Source organism: Helobdella robusta (assembly GCF_000326865.2).
Source record: "Helobdella robusta unplaced genomic scaffold HELROscaffold_4, whole genome shotgun sequence".
NCBI classification, from domain to species: domain Eukaryota; kingdom Metazoa; phylum Annelida; class Clitellata; order Rhynchobdellida; family Glossiphoniidae; genus Helobdella; species Helobdella robusta.
In genome coordinates, this window is record NW_008704902.1 from 5,983,589 (window position 1) to 5,999,314 (window position 15,726).

Genomic DNA, 15,726 nt, shown 5'->3' on the forward strand with positions numbered 1-15,726 from the left:
ACTTCTTTGTTAATTATTCTGAATCGAGTAAACAATAATTTGAATAATTAAACAAAAGTCGTTGAAATGTCGTTAAATCCAATATGGAAGTATTTTACAAAGATACAGTCTGACAAAAGCAAAGCACGTTGCAATGAATGTGACAAGTTATACTCTTTAGGAAGTACACTGCCGAAGAACCAGACTGTTTGTGGTTTGAAAAATCATCTTGAAAAGTATCACAAAGGTCTGTTTTCAAAGTTTCTTTTAAATATTGAAGAAAAAAATAGTTTTTTGAGGGAAGCCAAAAAACCGAAATTAGATGAATCTCATTCAAAACATTCAGATGTTTCAATTCAACCAACAATTTCGGATTTTCAAGAAAATCGCAGAATCTGGCCAGACAATCATCAATCTACTCAAAGAATCGATAAATGTATTATGGATTTGATTATTGTTGATATGCTACCATATTCAACTGTAGAAGGTGAGGCATTTAAACGATTGAATTTTGCTGATCCAACTGACTTTCACCGGTACCATTTAAAAACTGAAAAATATTTTCGGACCACATTGATGCCTGCAACATACAACAAAGTTTACGATCATGTTAAACAACTTTTAAAAAAAGCAGAATGGATCAGTTTTACAACAGATGGATGGACAAATCCAACAAAAACTTGCTCACTGCTTAGTTTCACTGCTCATTTGATACGTGAATGTTCTCGAGAAAAAATTGTATTAAATGCTATGGTTTTAGAAGAAAATCATACCGGAGCTTATCTGGCGTCAAAATTAAATGAAGCAATCACTAATTGGGATATTAAAGATAAGATACATCTAGGTGTTCGTGATAATGCATCCAACATGGTCAGATCAATGTGTATTGCCGGAATAAAAGATTTTGCATGCTTTTCTCATAATTGGCAACTTGTTGTGAAAGATGCCATTTTTATCCAATCTTCCGTTGAAACTGTTTTAAAAAAATCTAGAAAAATTGTTTGCCATTTTAAGCACAGCGAACAAGCCTGTCGACATCTTTCTCAAATTCAAAAATCAACTGATGTTCCACAACATTCACTGATTCAAGATGTCGAAACGCGATGGAACAGCTCATATTTAATGTTATCTAGGTTGAATGAGCAACAAAAAGCAATAAACTTATATTCAGTTGAATATGGAAACATTGAATCTTTGTCAAAAGAAGAATGGAAACTTATAGAACGTTTGGGTATTGTTTTGAAACCATTTTATGATGCAACAATTGAAATATGTCACGATAATGCTTGCATTTCAATAGTCATCCCAATTATTTTCATGTTGAAAACAAAATTGGAGACAACTTCGGAAGATCGTGGATTAATTCAAATGAAGGCAGCTCTCCGAGATTCAATAGATAGACGGTTGGCATTTGTTAAAAGAACCCCTGAAATTCTTGCTGCAACTTTGCTTGATCCACGCTTTAAGGATATGTATTTTGACGAGTTTGAAAAAGAAGAGGCCAAAAATGAAGTTTTAAGATTTATAAAGCCAAAGTTTGTTGAACTGAATGAAAGTAGCAACCAGTCCAAAGAAATAATCAAGGTTCATGAAAATGTTTCTAAAAGTTCAGCTTCATTATCTTTATGGGATAGCCACGATAAAGTGAGCCTAGCTAAACAAAATGACGTTGATGTTGATACAGATATCCCTGATCATGAGCGTCAAATGCAATCGTATCTCAAAGAACCTCGAATAAATAGAACAGCTAACATTTTTGCCTATTGGCATTGCAGCCAATTTCCTTGCCTTGAACCTGCTGCTCGAAAGTACTTATCCGCACCTCCAACAAGTGTTGCAAGCGAACAGCTATTCAGCTCTGCAGGACAAATCTACGCAGATCGTCGTAGCAATCTTCTTGGAGAAAACGTTGAGAAGCTTTTATTTCTTGCATACAATATACGTATATTTGGATTTAAATATTAAACCAAAACAGTCACTTTCAAACAATATTTCAGATTCATTGTATTTTGTTTTTTTTCTTGCATTGAATAAACATTTGTGTCCGCTATTATTTTTATAACATTTTAACTTTCCAGCTATGATATTTTTGTGTCTCTAAGAGAAAAAGGCTATAGAGCAACAGGCACTATGCGAGATAATAGAACTAAAAAGTGCCCTCTAAAACCGTCTAAAGAAATGGAAAAAAGTCCAAGAGGAACTTTTGATTATCAGTTTGAAAATTCAGAAGGAATTTTGATAGTTAAGTGGAATGACAACCGCGCTGTTACAATTGGAACAAATTTTGATACAATTGAACCGTTGTTGTCAGTGTTTCGATGGAGTAAAGAAAAAAAAGAAAAGGTTCAAATTCCACAACCTTCAGTAATAGCAAATTATAACAAATATATGGGTGGAGTTGATCATCATAATTGGTTTTAGAAAGACACAGTATTGGTATAAGAGGTAAAAAAGTGGTACTGGTGTTTATTTACAAGAATAGTTGACATGTCTATTGTTAACAGCTACGTTGCTTATGTAAAAACACATCCAAATGATAAAGTATCTATAAAAAACTTTAGGAGAAATATAGCGTTACCATATCTTAAATTAGGAATAGGAAAACGTATATTAAAAGGGAGGCCAGTTTGTTTCCCATCCACATCAAAATCCATTGTTATGGATGATATTAGATTTGATGAAAAAGGCCACATTTTAGTAAAAAGACAAACTCAAAGAAGATGTCAATTTGTCAGCTGCAGTGGATAACCAAGAACATTTTGTAAAAAGTGCAATGTAACATTGTGTATTTCTTGTTTTTCAAAATACCACAATAAATTTTTAAAATAAACTATCTAAGAAAAAATGTTGTTTTTTGAAAATAAAATAAAAATTGTTGTTCATCTTTTTTATGAACTTTATTTGACCAGCGTCCTCAAACGAGGACGTGCTTTATTTGCTAAACCAAAATTTAAAAAAGTATTTTAAGTTTATTTCTATAAATTTCAATGACTTATGAGCCACATAAAAGAGTATTACAAAAAAATTTACATTTTAAATAAATTGGGCTTTAATGGGTTAATTGTATGTGTAAAAATCTGATTAAGATAGCTAACAATGCTGATTGTTCATCACCATCGTCACCTACTCTGCGAAAAATAAGAAAACTTCAGAATGAAAGCTCAAAGTGAACAGTTATTTGAATGAATGGATGTACTTGTCATGGTGTGCATGTGAATGTGTTTTTTTTCATGAATTTAGATTTGCAATAAAAGTCTTACAATAAACCGAGTTTAGAGTTTGGTCTATCTTGAATAATTTGCTTTTAGTATTTCAATCATTAATAACTTTACAGTGGATATGTTGATGCTTTTGGGTTTGCTTCTTTCACATAAACCTGTACATTCGCTGCTCTTGCAGCCAAGAGTTTATGAGTATCAGTTGGTAAAAGTACTGCAACTGTGCAGATATATATAATCAAGCTTCTAGCAAAATATACAATAGGCCTCTGATTGTAATGCGTGTAAAACGCTTTCGCTTCCCGGTCACTACGTTCCCTAATATATATATATACACATATGTTGGTAATACATTCATATATATATATATACACACACACACACACATATATATATACTATTAAAGTAGACAGTAATTTAGCCATATAACGAGTGAGTTTGTAAGTGCCATGCCAAGTGCAACACTTTGCACGAAAACAAAAAAACATTTTAATTCAACTGCACAGTATGGCCATTGTTGCACTCCATTTATGGACTTTGCTTTCTCATTCAAAGCCTGATATTTATAGTTGAATTGAAGACAGTTACTTACATTAAGAACAATTCGACTCATTGTGGATTCCTCACTACATCCTAGAACCCTAGAATAAAATTGAGATGATGCATAAGCATAGCAAAAATATCATATATATCATGAAGAACAAAAACGGCTATCGATACACAACGCCGTGAATTTTAAGGATAATCTGCATAGTATATAATTTTCTTGTTATTAAGGGGTAATTAGCATGCTATGTATGTTCCATCAAACTATCAAAAACCATCATTGATACACTACTCCTTGTTTGTAACTAAGTCCATAATAATTTTTCACATTCCTTATTCTATTCCTTCAACTTCTCTAAACCCTAACTCCAGCTTTATACTTTTCATATCCACACTTATGTAATTTGTGTTTCTGCAGATTTTGTGTGCAGGCAGTTTACTTTTGTCACTTTCTGTGTGCAGCAAAAGAATGTTTTGTTGAACAGTCGAACATGAGATATCATACCTAAAATGACAACAGAAGTTGTACCATCACCAACTTCCTCATCCTGTGTTCGTGCAATTTCAATCATAGTCTTCGCTGCTGGGTGCTCTACTGTGATCTGCTCAACAATAGAAGAATTGATTAATTGAAAAAAACAAACAAATGAAAACGTTGGTGAATGATTCAATGAGAAAATAAACGACCTCTCTTAGGATTGCATTCCCATCATTTGTCATGACAATTCCTCCCATTGGATCCATCAGCATCTGATGCAATTAAAATTTCAATTTCTAATTTATTCTCCAAGAAAAATTTAGAAATGCATTTGGATAAATAAATAAACAAATAACTGATATAATAATTCATCCCATCTATATCAACAAAACACCGTAATGACAACTGGACGAAGATGTGGTTTCCACAGCTGGTGTCAAGTTTGAAGGTAATGCAGCACTGATAAATCAGTGACCAGCATGAAAGGCAAACTAAAAGTGGGCCATCAACAAACAAGTTGGTGAAATTTATTTAAAACATGTTGAAGGGAGGTGATTAAAATGATGGTGCACTACAAATAACTGAAGTGATTAAAATGAGACATTAGAATTGTTGAATGTGGTGGATAGACCTAATCATGAAACTAAAAGTTTTAAAGAGAACAGAGGTGTGAGGTTTTGAAGGGTGAAGAAATCCTATGTTAATAGCAAAATGTTCAAGAGTGGGTGTTGATGTAGGATGATGAGATTTAGTGACAATCAGACTTGACATATGAAAACATTCTATAAGTCGGCATGGAGTATTAAAAATAAAGTTCCAGATTTATGAGATTAGATAAAAAATTTAGCTACAAGTCAATAAGTAAGCATAAGTTCTGAGATCATTGTGCTGAAAGATAAAATAAGATGAACAACAGTTTCTGAATCTGCATTTGAATTTATATAGTGCCATGCCTGAGAATATTTTAGTCTTCCACTGTATACGATGTTGAAAAGCCATTAATTGGTGATGGAACTGCCAAAACAATAAACCTTGTTTTCCCAAAAATTAAAGAACAAAGAAAAAAAACCAGATCAGATAGATTAGATACCAAATTAACTCGAAAATCATCATCAAATAAAGCAGTCTCTGACCAATTTTGATTCTTATTTTTACCAGAAGTCATATCTTATAGATCTCAGAAACTTTAAAACACTGGCTATCATTTTGAGAAAGCATACTGGTGTAAATCAAAAGAATGGATGGTCAAATAGTTCGAGAACCTGGTCCTGCTGTTGCAATGACTATATGAAAATATGAAAGTATCCCTTCTGATTAACATGTGCTGAGTTGTTGATACATATGAGAATTAATTAGGAGAAAATCAATAATAATGATAATAACAAATATAAATGATTGACAATATCAGATGTAAGGACAATGCAAATAAAAAAGAAAAGAATTTGATACTGAACTCCAAGTGAGAGATGGAATAAAAGAAAAAAAAAATTTTTAAATATAAACTTGTCAATACTAAGGATCATGTCAATACATGTCAATACTAAGGATCATGATCTTTAAAACCTCCATTTATTTATTGCCAAAACTACAAAAGTTTAGAGTTCACCATGACTATGCAATCCTTAATAATCATTAAGTGATGGTTTTTCTTTTATCATAATTTTACTACTATCAAACTAAAAAACACAAATCTGTAAATGTCCACCTTTTTTAATTACTAAAAAATAAAAAAAACTGGCTTTTCAAATCTTTTTTATATAAATTTAAAAAAGATTTCCTGTCTTCTCCAATGATGATCCATCATGTCGTGACAGGTACTACTACAACTACACAATACAAATTATAAAAACTAAAATTTATTTTATAGCCAATGAAAAAGTACAAATATCACTTAATTTTTACCTTCAACATAGCTCTTGGCCCAAGACATGTTCTGATGATGTCAGCAATCCCCTAAAATTAAAAATATATTTGTTTGTATATTATAACTATAAATATAAAATTTAAAATATAATCATGATTAATCATTTATTAATGATCAATAATGAATCTGATTAATTAATAATTCATAGTCTAAAGTTGTTTTAAAATTTAAGAGACATCTTCTAAAAGTCTTTTACAAGGTTTTTAAAAAATTAAAAAAGACATTTTTTACGCTTTTATAAATTTAAATTATTTTTTCAAGCATTTTTAATTTTTATTTAGTTAGACAAAGCTAAGCATGATGACTTTCATTATCACTCACCTTCGCAGCGGATATGTTCCCAAGCTGAACTTTTCGACCCTGTTCTCTCTTGGTGCCGGAGCCTAAAAATAAAAAAATGTACGGAAAAAAGTATAAACAAATAAATCAAACTCAAAAATTACTTAAAACAATGACTGGTCCACCGCCAAACATCGCGACCGCTGTTTATGGTTGAAGCAAGGAATATAAAAATGCATAGAATCAAAAACATATTCCAGAATTTTGCAATGCATTTTAAAGCGTACATGGAATCGAGCGCCTATAAAAACTATAAAATCCAAACAAACGAACGCTGTACCGCTTAGATGTATTGAGCTTATCTAACAAATATGTATCGGGTATCATCTTTTTTTTCTTAACGTTTTTATAAATATTGTTATACTTAAATTTATTAGAAGCACAGTAGTCAGCAAGAAGAAGTCGATTATTATCAATTTCTATAAAACCTTAGTTCAATCCCATCTTGAATTCTGTGCTGTGCACATTTGCAAAAGAACAAAACAATTTAGAGAAGGTACAGTGGGGTACAAAAAAGATGATCAAAGGTTTTGGAAAACTTAAATGTAAAGATAAATTGAAAGAAATGTGGCCATAAAAATTAGTTACCGAGAAAAAAAAACACTATTAACCAGATATTTTCAACTGGGAAATAGAAAGAGTTTTAGAGGTCACGGATACAAGCTCTTCAGGAAGACAGAAAATCCAATCAAGCAAAAATATTTTAGACGGTCTGTAATGAGACGGTCTATGTGGAAACAACTAACAGTTTCAAGATCAAATTCGGAGAGCTGGGATACTAGGACACTTAATTGGCAGTGATTCTCACAAAGACTCCATTCTAGGGAACAGCTTTAAATTTTGTTATGTTATACTTTATGTTACATTATTATCAGAGTTATCAAATGTGTTAAAATTAGTTTACCTATCTCAATGCGTGTTAGCCTGCCTTCACCCACTCAGCAAAACTTGCCTAGAGCAGTCTTTGTGTTATCTATAGTTTATTTTATCTTACGGGCCCAGACGCATGTTGATAAGTGGGGCTACTGAAATTCAGATTACATTGGAGAAACCACTAACACTTAGGCAAGGAGGCTAACGATGCATATAAAGAATACATATAGGTTAAATAAAAAACGGTCCATATGTGAAAGATGCTTTTAAAAAAATCATCTCATCGGTATAAAAAAAACACCAATAGCAAGGGAAAATTTATATAAACAAAACATAAAAATATTAATTTTACTTGTAATATTAAATCTTACAAACCAAATCTAAAAATCTATAAGCAAAGTAAGGATTCCTTGATTTTTAAAATGAGGGGACCTTTAATAAACAAGCGAAATGTACTCAACATATAAACAAAGAAATTTATGATACCTAGGAACAATGGGTGATTAATCATCCCCGTCAATAAATATTGTAAGATATGACAGATAAGTTATTAATTTAACTACACTCATGATAGCCAGAGTTTGAAAACGTTTTGCTTTTATATATTGTAAATTAATATTTAATACGTACACTTGCAAACCGAAATGATTTTTATTTATCTAGTTAATTTGAATGATATATAAATTATTTGAAAGTTTTCCAGCAGTGTTCGCATTCTGTGTATGGAGGAAACAATTTTTTTTTGAAATGCATGGCTATAGTTTATTAAAAAAGGCTTCCGCACAAGAAACATTAACACCCATGGAACTTTTAAAAACTGGAATTTCCCTATCCAATCTTTTCCATCATATGCGCATTACTAGAAGCAAGAGAAGCAATGACGACACGCATCCATTATAATAGATGCAGAAAAACTCTAACGGTTTATCATATAATATACGTAAAAAAAAGTGTAAAGAGGTTAATGCTTTCAGGCTAACGTTTAGATCAAACGCTTCATTTCACTTCCTGTACGCTGGCGCTTTTCTGACAACCTGAGGTTGAAATGAATCATCATCAGTGCTCCTTGCTATATATACAGCATATATACAGAATCGAAATATGGCCTTATTTGCAGCATGAATTCGAAAAATAAGTTTATTTTGAATTTTAATAAACTAAACGTTTACCAAAAAACTTTAGTGAGAAAAATCGAAAAAACGAACTACAAACATATTAACGCCAAACATTCGGTAGAATTTATAGAATATTGTAAAATATATATATAATTATCAACAATTTATTAAGCGCATTATAAAATTAAAATTTCTGGAAAGCGCTATTATAAATGAAATCAGTGAAGGTCATTAAAGTACAAATCGATAAAATACTTTAAGTCAAAAATAAATATGTTTTAAGTTCTTCTTAAAATCATCAAGCTTTAGTCCAGGCATTCTGAGCGATTGCGGAAGACTGTTCCAGGCAATTGGTCCTGACACGGCAATATTTCTAGTTGTGGTTTGTAGTTGAGTAGTTGTCACTGCCAGTAAGTTTGCATAATCTAATCTCAATTTTACACCCGTTGTAGAAGCTGGTTTTTTTAAATTTTATTTACTAGATATACTGGTAACAACCCGTTCATAGCCTTATACACAGTCACACAAATCTTATAGTTGTTTCTTTTTTTCACTGTTAGCCAATATAGGTCTCTTAAAATGGGTGTCACATGGTCATACTTTCTACGTCCAGTAGTTATTTTTGCAGCTCTATTCTGTATCGATTGAAGAAAAGCAATAGATCTCTCTGGTAATCCATTGAACAAGCTATTACAGTAGTCTAACCGTGAATGAACAAACGCATGAATTAGTGTCTGCATGGTTGTTTGATGCAAAGATTTTCGAACGCGGTATAACTGGCAAAACTGATAAGAACATGATTTAGATATGGTTTTTATATGATCCTTGAAAGATAATCTCGAGTCAAAAATACATCCTAGGTTTGTTGCATTTTCACAGAATTGTATTTCATTATTATCAATTTTGACTAAATTATATTAATTTTAGAAAGCTGTTGCCATGTAACGACAGGTAAAAATTGAATTTTCTCTTGATTCAATTTGAGACAATTTCTTGACATCCATGTACCTATTTTAGTCAAGCATTCAATGAAATTTTCAACTTTACTTTTAAACAGTTCTGGTTCACTGCTAACTATTATTTGGATGTCATCAGCGCACGCATGATATGAAAATCCAAATGATTCTATTACTTCATATACTTCAGTAGTGTACAGTACAAACAGAATAGGTCCCAGGACTGAGCCTTGTGGTACACCAGATGACATTGCTTCAATACCAGATAATTTGTTTCCGAAAAAAACCTGCTAAGTTCTGCCAAACAAATACGAATTGAACCAATTAGTTACAACTTCAGTAACTTGGTAATCACATTGTAAACGATTCATCAGGATTTGATGGTCTACGCAATCGGAGGCAGCACTCATGTCCAAGAATGTAAGCAACGAAACATATTGTTCATCAAAAGCATTAAACAACTCAGACATAACATACAGCAGTGCTGTTTCAGTTGAGTGATAACGTTTATATCCAGATTGAAATACTGGTATTGAGCTATTTTTGTGTAGATGACTCAGTAGCTGACTGGCAACAACTCGTTCATTAACTTTGGAAACAAAAGCAAATGTTTGATATGGGTCTGTAACTTTTCATTCCATTCCTATCATCTTTCGTTTTCTTCAAGACAGGTGTAATAACTGCGTGCTTACATTTATTCGGAAATACTCCCTCTTGCAAACATAAATTAACGAGGCTTGCGAGAAAAACAATAAAAATATCTATATGTTTTTTAAGCACATGAGTCGGAAAAGCATCTAACATTATATATAAAGTTGAAAGTAGTGTTGAATTTTTGAAATGTTGCGTTAACAACAGTCTGATACCAAAAAAAAACATTATATATATAAATATATATATATATATATATAATATATATATATATATATAGATTGTACATAATTGATTATTGATTTTTCGTAATTTTTCTTAATTTTCGGCGTTTTTTCAGAGTGCATATTGTTTAAATTAGTTTTAATTGATAGGTTAATTAGAGAGAATTATTAATATATTTTTGTTTTTTTGAATAATTTAGAACTTAAGTAACTAATTTAATTTTTTAGTTTAAATCTTAAGTAAATACGTTTCTGTTAAATTGTAAGCTATCACTCCTTGTTTTTTTAGACGTATTGCATTGTTTCGGTTGTTCTGTTATTTTGTCTGGAATATCAACAGTGATTTGAAAGAAAATTTTGGTCATTGTTGTTGCAGAATATAAAACTACCTTGGCTGTCGCAGAAACGGCTTCGACAGTGCAGCTGCTGCATCGTGCTAAAGACCTGTATCTACCACTGCATTTTCTTCATAGACTTCGTTTGTGTGCTCGATTAAGACATGTCTAAAACAAGATCTCAGAGAAGTCAGTCAATTCCGGAACCTGCTTCTGTAAAGGATGATAATGTATATTATGTTGTGTATGTGATGCGGTGGTTCAAATCGAGTCTTCGGACTTATATGATGAATTGGTGAAATATGCTAGCAAAAGTAAAAACATGAAGTTTTATTGTGATAATTGCGTGAAACATGCTGATGGTTTCAAAGGTCTTTTGCAGATGCTTAACGAAAAATTTGAATCCATTGATTCTCGTCTTAAAACGTTTGATTCCATTGATATTGGGATAAAAAAATCTGCAGTTGAGGCCTTGAGGCAAGCGGTGAGAACCTAAAACAGTTAGAAAAACTAGACGAGAAACTTAACCAGTCTATTAACTCCTTGAAAAACGATATCACCAAGTCTTGGTCAGACGTGGTAAAGAGTAATTCTAAAATTGTCGATAACGAGGCTGCTTCTTTGAGAAATCAGTACTTCATTTACCGATGTGGTAAAAAAGGACCTCGACGTAGTTAGTAAAGAGGTCATCTCTGTTTGCAGAATGAAGTTAAAGCCCGTGAGAACAACATAGTTCTCTTTAATTTCAGCGAAGACTTGGATGTTGCTAAAGATAGGGGCAATGTTCTTGGCTTTTTAAGGTCCCTAACAGACGAGTCTCTGAAAGATGATGACATATTGAAAATATTCAGACAAGGTAAAAAGCAATGGAGAATAGTGAGATATCCAAGGCCTGCTACCAAACCGGATTAAATTTGGGATTGCTTAATATTAGATCCATTCGGTCAAAATATGATATAATTCATGATTTGTTATCAAATGATTTAGATATATGTATACTGACCGAAACATGGCATGGATCATCTGATGATATTTCTGTGAAATTGGCTATGCCTCAGGACTTCTAATTTATGGATTATTTGCGCCCACACGACCCTAATCATGGAGGAATAATTGTAAATTTTAAGAATGTTTTCAAGATTAAAAAAATAGAATTACCAGTGGTAAATTCCTTTGAATCACTTGCTATTAAATTTTGGTGCGGTAAAAAAACGATTCTGTTATTGGCAGTTTATCGACCGGGTTCTGTACCAATTACTCCTAATTTTTTGATGAGCTTACATCACTCTTGGAGCAGATTTCGTTATTGGCGGTCTATGTCATTCTTACGGGGGATTTGAATGTTCATTTGGAAAAGGTTGGAGATACTCATTCAATCCGGTTGGTAGATGTTTTTCATGCATTTAACCTTGAAAATAGAGTTAAGGAATCTACCCATGTACAAGGTGGTATCTTGGATCTAGTGGCATCCTCAATGGAATTGCCTGTGTCCTCATGTACCGTAGGTCCATATGGTATTTATTCCGATCATGGTCTTGTCCAAGTATGTTTTTCGTTTCCGCTAAATTATTTTGTTAGAAAAAAAAGACTGGTTCGTTCATGGAATCGTGTGGATTTTGATAATAATAATTTGCCGCGTTAATAATAAACTCGCCTATTAATGGACCTTTTAAATCAGATGATCCTGAATATTATTTAGTTAATTAATAATATGTAGTTAATTCAATAAATTAATTCGCGCTTCTCGGCTGAACGTTGATATTTACCTTAACAACCATAATATAAACAATCTTGCCGTTAAAATTTTTAAAGATCGCGTTTTATATTGTTTATAGTTATTAAATTTATTTTATTGGTTTTCTGTTTTAATTGAATAATTTTTATAAATTAATAATTACTTGTTCCTTCTTATCAAATATCTTACATATCTTATATATAATGCACTGAAGATGAGTTATCTATAACTCGAAATAGCTATTTGCAAATTTATTTAATAAAAATTTAAAAAAAAAACAATAAAATGTCTAATTTCTCTAAAATTAATAAAATAAAAAGAAATATAATACAGTTGAACAATGTTGAAAGTAGTGTTGAATTTTTGAAATGTTGCGTTAACAACAGTCTGCTACCAATATATATATATATATATATATATATATATATATATATATATATATATATATATATATATATCCATGGGTTCAACACTTTTCATCCCTTTGTTAAATACTGCTCAAACGACGGCAACTAAATGATACCGAAACGAAATTGTTCATGTAAAATGTAAATAGAAAAAAAATACAATCTGAAGCAATCAACAATTTCGCAAATAGCCTGAATAAAAGACAAAGATAATGTATTCATTCTAAAAAGATCGTTAATGTATTCAGTCCATCTTTCAAGTATACTTTTTCTTTCTCTAAGATTACTTCACCTGATTAAGCTTTTATGCATCCAAAAACGATACAAGCCCTTTTTCCAGTGATTTTTTTGATGGTTTTTTTGACGTTTTCCATAAAACATCAAAGAAATACTGTATACATACGAGTCTAAAACTCAGTATAAATATTATACATAATGTTAACGCGTGAATCTGTAACTTGAGAAAAAACAAACAAGCAAACGAACGAACAAATTTATTTTAAAACTTTCACTTCAAAAACATAATCATACTAAAAATATGTTTCAATCAGTAACTTTGGCTCCAAGTCTGGCCATTGAAATAATATTTTCAAGATATTTGTACTCAGTCTCTCTTCTGACCTTTTCTTTCTCTTCTGGAGACATCATTTGCGTTTCAGCTTCAAACGCCTTTTTATCCTTGAAAAAATTTTCATCGTAAAATATGCCTAGGAAAGACTAAATGTCAACATTTACTTTTTTTGGAATCCTTCTAAGATTAGGTGACAATTTGTAAGTAGTAATCGCCCCTCTAAAAATTGAATTTTTTTTTTGTTATATTCTATGCAATTTTTGTAAAAGGTTAAATGACGCTATAAAATTTAATTTTTCATTTCTTCTCAAAAGTAGGATATAGGATATGGGAAAATAATAGATAGTATATAATAACTTTTGAAAAAACATTTTATTTTCAATAGTTTTTGTTGATGTTTCAAAATGTATGGCTGGAAATACGAGAACAGAATTATATTCTAATCGTTTGCAAAAGTTTTTCAATAACTTTCAAGCTACCACTTAATTTATTAAAACTAAACGCTCAAAATTATATAATAAAAAACACAATTGGTAATAAACCAACAAACCAATCTTTACCAAATTTGAAGCATCACTTTTTATCTTAAAAAGTCATTCGGTTAGCGAAACTAAGCTGGTTATCGATATGACTTTGTACTATTTTTACGGTTTGCCAGAACAAACATGATGAACAAATATAAATATATATAATAAATTTATTATTAAAATTAAGGTATATAAAAACGTCAAAATACTTGTCATCCCCTATTATAAGAATATGATATTTGGCGTTAAATGCTACTTTCGTTAACTTCGTTTTCTTTCTGGCTACCAAATACTGATTACACAAAGGTTCGGTTTTATCGAACTTCATGTCAAACACATAAGCCTTGATAAATATTAATCAGTCGCTATATTTTAAGCAGTTCTCCTTGAAAAGAGAAGCAAGAAAAATATAAAAAATTTGTATCTTCTAACGTGTCCAGATGATGTGACAGCGGCAAATATGGTAGACGAATATGGAGCCCAAGCTACATCTTCCACGGAACAGCCAAGGTCGAACAAAAACATCGGTTCACTATTTTAAAGAAGTAAATTACATAAATAGTTTAACACATTAAATTAATAAACAAAAATCTCAATCAAATAGTTCATCAAACTTATAACTTCTCGGTCTGTTATTAACTCTATCTTAGCTTGAAAAATCTGTGCTCTCTCCATTCCGAAGTTACTTTCAACTTTTTTCAAAACATTTCCTAAACGAATGCCAAACAGAACACATTTTCTGTCTTTTGCACAAAGTCATATAAACCTCAGATGCTGCACACAATGAGTCAATTTGGAAAAAATCCGGTCTCCACGTTGAGTTAAAACGGTCATAAAACGTTATCATTTAAATCACAAAGGCACATTAAATCACACTAATCACATAAATAATCAATAGTTAGTTGTATGTAAACATGAAAACACTTGCATTGAGGTTAAATCATAAACACACTTGTATGAGCTTATTTTATTTTGTAGTTTGCTAATAGTTTTAACACACACAAAAATTATAGGACGCACAGAGTTTTGACGGAGACGTCCCAAATTTTGATAGTCCAATCAGCACTACAAGATATAAAAATATCTGGATGGTAGTCATTCCATTGAACCTTATAAACACTCAGATAGTGCGCCTTGTACATGATGGAGTGATGATTTGTGTGCGATTGGTTGCAAACTCGAATGTCTCCTTCCTTGGTTCCCAAAACATAGAAATCAGCGCGTGATCGATGAAAATCAAACGTTGTGCCTCCATCTAAAGTTTTTGAAGTAGAGTTTTTTCATCATATTAATTACAAACATATTAACAGTTCCATTTGTTGTAAACCATAGAGTTCATTTAATCAGACGTCAATTCATTTATATTATGAAGGATCCAAAAAACATTTATTAAAATTCAACAAATTTACATAAATAAATTTTTGATAATTAAATTTTGGTTGCATTATATGTCAAATAAATATACTTTAAAACTCATTGATGTGCAAAAACTAACATAATTGCTGTAACAGTTTATGAACACCACGATTAAGGTAACAGGCGATTCAAATACAATATATTATTGCTTAGTTGAATTCCCTTCCGATACATATGCATACGATGCATTTCAGAAAAAAATAATATTAGGATAAAAGGAGATTTGAGAAGAATGAGAGAAACGTTGTAAGACTGTTTACAATTTTTAAAATCATCATAAATTTAACGAGGAGAAAATGTTCGTCATAAAATAAACCCTAACCCTAAACACCACCCATATTATGTAATGGTATAAAGACAAAGGGAATAAAAACCACGTAAATTAAAGATAAAAACAATTCAAGATTACACTGAATAAGCCCAAAATGTTTA

General features: G+C 31.3%; 3 protein-coding genes across 3 annotated transcripts in view; 1 reads left to right on the top strand and 2 right to left on the bottom strand.

Moving 5' to 3' along the window:
- Positions 1-6,689, bottom strand: part of HELRODRAFT_185057 (hypothetical protein) — a 17,772-nt gene extending 11,083 nt beyond the window's left edge. The window contains exons 1-5 of the mRNA XM_009024825.1: positions 6,589-6,689; positions 6,467-6,528; positions 6,124-6,174; positions 4,431-4,493; positions 4,249-4,345 (exon numbers count right to left, since the gene is read on the bottom strand). Of these exons, the coding sequence (XP_009023073.1) occupies positions 4,249-4,345; positions 4,431-4,493; positions 6,124-6,174; positions 6,467-6,528; positions 6,589-6,619 (304 nt within the window). The 5' untranslated portion in view covers positions 6,620-6,689. The remainder of the gene's footprint in view (positions 1-4,248; positions 4,346-4,430; positions 4,494-6,123; positions 6,175-6,466; positions 6,529-6,588) is intronic.
- Positions 6,690-10,960: 4,271 nt separating this feature from the next.
- HELRODRAFT_162703 (hypothetical protein) lies at positions 10,961-11,705 on the top strand (the record flags this gene model as incomplete). Its single annotated transcript, XM_009024826.1, has 4 exons — positions 10,961-11,122; positions 11,203-11,290; positions 11,348-11,494; positions 11,626-11,705. The coding sequence occupies 4 exons, from the start codon at positions 10,961-10,963 to the stop codon at positions 11,703-11,705; spliced, it is 477 nt and encodes a 158-aa protein (XP_009023074.1).
- Positions 11,706-13,323: 1,618 nt separating this feature from the next.
- On the bottom strand, positions 13,324-15,020 carry HELRODRAFT_162704 (hypothetical protein; the record flags this gene model as incomplete). Its single annotated transcript, XM_009024827.1, has 3 exons — positions 13,324-13,458; positions 14,311-14,410; positions 14,899-15,020. The coding sequence occupies 3 exons, from the start codon at positions 15,018-15,020 to the stop codon at positions 13,324-13,326; spliced, it is 357 nt and encodes a 118-aa protein (XP_009023075.1).
- Positions 15,021-15,726: the final 706 nt, after the last annotated feature.